A 4,059-nucleotide genomic window follows, 5' to 3' on the forward strand; every position below is an offset into this window, starting at 1 on the left:
CTGGTACAAGCAGGCAGAATGTAAATGAGTTTCAGAAAAATAATGAATATGAAGATGAGTTCCAGGAAAATTGTTGGATATGAATAAGCTTGGCTTTCAAATATGTAATACTTCTGCTTGCAGGTATGCAAGATAGGTGTGATCCCCTTACACCAGGTGCCTAATAAATGTATTCCTACTATATATCCTTACTCTGGGTTATAGAGTTTGATTCCGCAACTCAAAGCCATGCTTTTGGAATCAGTCTTTCCACTGGTGAATAACTGATCGGACATCCAAGTGCATTTAGCAGAGATGAGCCTGCTGTCTATCAGCAGCTTTCACCCCTGGAGCCCCAGGGAAATCTCCTGGGGAAGCAGTGAGGAAGAGAAACTCAAATCCTCGGGTGTGCTTAGCTGGGCTGGGCACCTGGGACACAGGGAGCTCATACAAGTGGGCAGCGCTGCAGAGAGACAGCTGTGCCCAGGAGCTGCTCTTGTGCACGGCATAGACTGCAAGTGACAGACAGATAGGAGAGAAAGGGGAAAGAGCTTCCAGGATGTGTACGGTGTGACCAGGCTGTGAGCACACAGCAGGAGCGTTACTCACAGAACATGCCAAGGTAAGTTTCACTGCAGACCATGCAGATGCTTTTCAAAGAGGGTTAACAAAATGCGGGACATCCCGTAGGAGAATTGACAGCAGGTACTCCATATACATTTACTGCGTTAAAAGCCTTCTGCTCCAGCTGAGGGCTTCCATGCTGCAGCTCAGCCCTGAGGGTTGCGTGTCCCAGCACGGCTGCAGGCTGTGCAGCTGGGGCTGCAGGCGGGTGCCCAGGGCTGTCATGCAGAGCAGGGTCCCTGCTGTGCCCCAGGGGCTGTGTGTCGGGTATGGGACACTGCCGCCTGCCAGGCTCAGCACTCAGCCTGCCCGGGGAGCTGCCCAGGGCACTGTGGGGAGACATGTGGGTGGAAGGAGCCCCCCGGCAGGGCTTGTGCTGCCACAGCTGCTGCCTGGGGCAGGGGATCACAGCTTCACTGCAAAACTGAATGTTTCTGAGGGTTCTTTTTAAAAAGGAGAGCCAAAACAGGGATTTTCTATTTCTTGTTTGGAAGGAAGGGGAAAGGATTGGAAGCAGAAATCTAAAAGGGTCTGTCTCCTCCTAAGAAGAGGCTTAGGGGAGACCTTATAGCTCTCTATAACTTACTGAAGGAGGGTTGTAGTGAGCTGAGGGTTGGCCTCTTCTCTCGTGTAATCAGTGATAGAACTAGAGGGAATGGTTTTAAGCTGCGTCAGGGGAGATTCAGGCTGGACATTAGGAAGTATTACTTTTCAGAAAGAGTAGTCAGACATTGGAAAGCACTGCCCAGGGAGGTGGTGGAGTCACTGACCATAGGAGTGTTCAAGAAACGCTTGGATGTGGTGCTGAGGAATATGATTTAGCCTGGAAGTATTGGTAATGGTTGGACTAGATGATCTTCTAGGTCTTTTCCAACCTTGATAATTCTGTGATTCTGTCAAATATAAACACAGCTCTGAGACTCCCAATTCTTCTTCAGTCAATTGCTAGTTTTGTGAACTGTCATACGTGAAGTGTTTTCAGCCTGTCCTTTCATGGAAAGGAGCCATTCCATGGATGGAACTAGTTGAAATTATCAATTTTTGTTGACAAGAATAAGGCAGTTATATCGCAGATACGCAAGATTCCTGAACAGAAATTGAAGGGCACAAAGGTTGGGACTGAGGGCGTTAAGAGCAGTGAGGGTAAAGTTATGAGACACAAAACAGATGAAATAATCCAGGCAGATGGCATACGATTAGTAGATGAAAGGAAGGTTAAAGCTCCATATGCTTATTCTGCTTATAGAATGCTGAACTTCATGAAATTAAATTCTATTTGTGGTGCTAAATGAACATTGTCATAGGAGAATGAAAACACTGTAGAAAGAGTGTCTCTGAGAATGGTCTGGACTTGTCATTATCTTCTGCACTCTGAACAGGACTCCAAGCCCAATAACAGATGCCCAACAGCAGCTCCATCAGCGAGTTCCTCCTGCTGCCGTTGGCAGACACGCGGCAGCTACAGCTCCTGCACTTCTGTCTCTTCCTGGGAATCTACATGGCTGCCCTCCTGGGCAATGGCCTCATCAGCACAGCCATAGCCAGCGACCGCCACCTGTACAACCCCATGTACTTCTTCCTCCTCAACCTGGCCCTCCTTGACCTGGGCAGCATCTCCACCACTCTCCCCAAAGCCATGGCCAATGCCCTCTGGGACACCAGGGCTATCTCCTACGCAGGATGTGCTGCACAGATCTTTTTCTTTCTCTTCTTCATCTCAGCAGAGTATTCCCTTCTCACCATCATGTCCTATGACCGCTACGTTGCCATCTCCAAGCCCCTGCACTATGGGACCTTGATGGACAGCAGAGCTTGTGCCACCATGACAGCAGCTGCCTGGGGCACTGGGGTTCTCCATTCCCTGCTGCACACTGCCAGTACATTTTCACTGCCTCTCTGCCAAGGCAATGTTGTCAACCAGTTTTTCTGTGAAATCCCCCAGATCCTCAAGCTCTCCTGCTCTGGCTCCTACCTCAGGGAAGTTTTGCTTATCATTTTTAGTTCCTGTTTAGGGTTTGGCTATTTTGTTTTCATAGTTGTGTCCTATGTGCAGATCTTTAAGGCTGTGCTGAGAATGCCCTCTGAGCAGGGACGGCACAAAGCCTTCTCCACATGCCTCCCTCACCTAGCCGTGGTCTCCCTATTTATCAGCACTGCCACTTTTGCCTACCTGAAGCCACCCTCTTTTTCCTCCCCATCCATGGACCTGATGGTAGCAGTTCTGTACTCCGTGATACCTCCAGCAGTGAACCCCGTCATCTATAGCATGAGGAACCAGGAAGTCAAGGATGCAGTGAGGAAAGTGATGACCAAATGTGTTTCACAAGCATTGAACTGCCCGTCTTTTAGAATTCATGACACATAATGCAGATTTTACTGATGCAAACACTTTTTTTTTGTTTAGTTTTCATCAATTTTTATAATTGTAATGTATTAAATCTTAATTTTTTTTAAATACTGTAATGCTTTTCACTAAAACGTCATTATTCAAATAAATTCCTCTTCAGCTTGTACCTCTGTTGTGTAGCCCAGATACACTGTACATAATGAACCAGGCTCTGTGTGAACATTTACAGAATAAAGGACATGCAGTGACTCTGTCTGTCCTCCTTCTTGTGAGATATTTCTGGAGCTGTTGGGGTTGGATGTTCTCAGAAACGCACAATCCAGCAGGAAGCACACGGCTGTTCATCAAACTGTGCGTTGATTTCAGCCTGCAACCGTTTCCAGCTGGTCCCTTGCCCAGTGTTCCTCATAACGCTGACAGTGGAGTTTCAAAATATTCTTTTCTTATCTGACCTGACATCCTGCTTACCCAAGCCCCTCTTCAATAGTTAAGTCTTAGATTGTCTCCTTGTTCGAATTCAATCCCCCTTTTCTTGGACTTTGCAAATACTTTTGCTTGATTACTACATTCTGGGAATGGGAAGACTTCAAATAACTTCCGCTCTCCACTTTCTGTCTTAGCTTGTTCATTTTCTATTCTTCATAGCTATTCCCAATGGTTTTACACTGCCACAATACACACCTCATTTCAATGTACATTAAAACAAGCAAGATGATTGCAGTAATACAAAGCAATAAAGAGTTGCTTCAGCCATGCAAAATCACCCAAATGTCTCCACAGAGCATTTAAAGGCAGTGGAGCTCAGGTAGGATCTCTTGGTTTCCCTTCTGAATTCTGCTAGGTTGCATAGCTTGGTAGCTCTCAGAAGCTGTCAGTGGGCACAGACTAGAAAAGTGCAATTGGTCTCAGTTCACACAGCTGGCTGGTTTGTCTCTGGCTAATCCTGAACTGTCTCAAGCGACTGCTTTGGGGCTCTACAAAACAGCAACTTCAGAGATCTCTTTCTACTACTCTGTTAATTATCCATCATTTGTCAAATTTTTGTGTAGTCTGTTTCATCAGACTTGCCTTTAGCTTCCAAGTTATATGTGGAGACTTGTTTGCACAAT

General features: G+C 46.5%; 1 protein-coding gene across 1 annotated transcript; it reads left to right on the plus strand.

Annotated features, from left to right (window-relative positions):
- Positions 1 to 2,002: 2,002 nt before the first annotated feature.
- Positions 2,003 to 2,968, plus strand: LOC146754739 (olfactory receptor 14J1-like). The gene has a single exon (XM_085527427.1). It carries the CDS (start codon positions 2,003 to 2,005, stop codon positions 2,966 to 2,968), a length of 966 nt encoding a protein of 321 aa, XP_085383553.1.
- The last annotated feature ends 1,091 nt before the right edge of the window (positions 2,969 to 4,059 follow it).

Source organism: Coturnix japonica, chromosome 38, assembly GCF_054131305.1.
Source record: "Coturnix japonica strain WE chromosome 38, WE-NBRP24, whole genome shotgun sequence".
In the NCBI taxonomy this organism is placed as follows: Eukaryota; Metazoa; Chordata; class Aves; order Galliformes; family Phasianidae; genus Coturnix; species Coturnix japonica.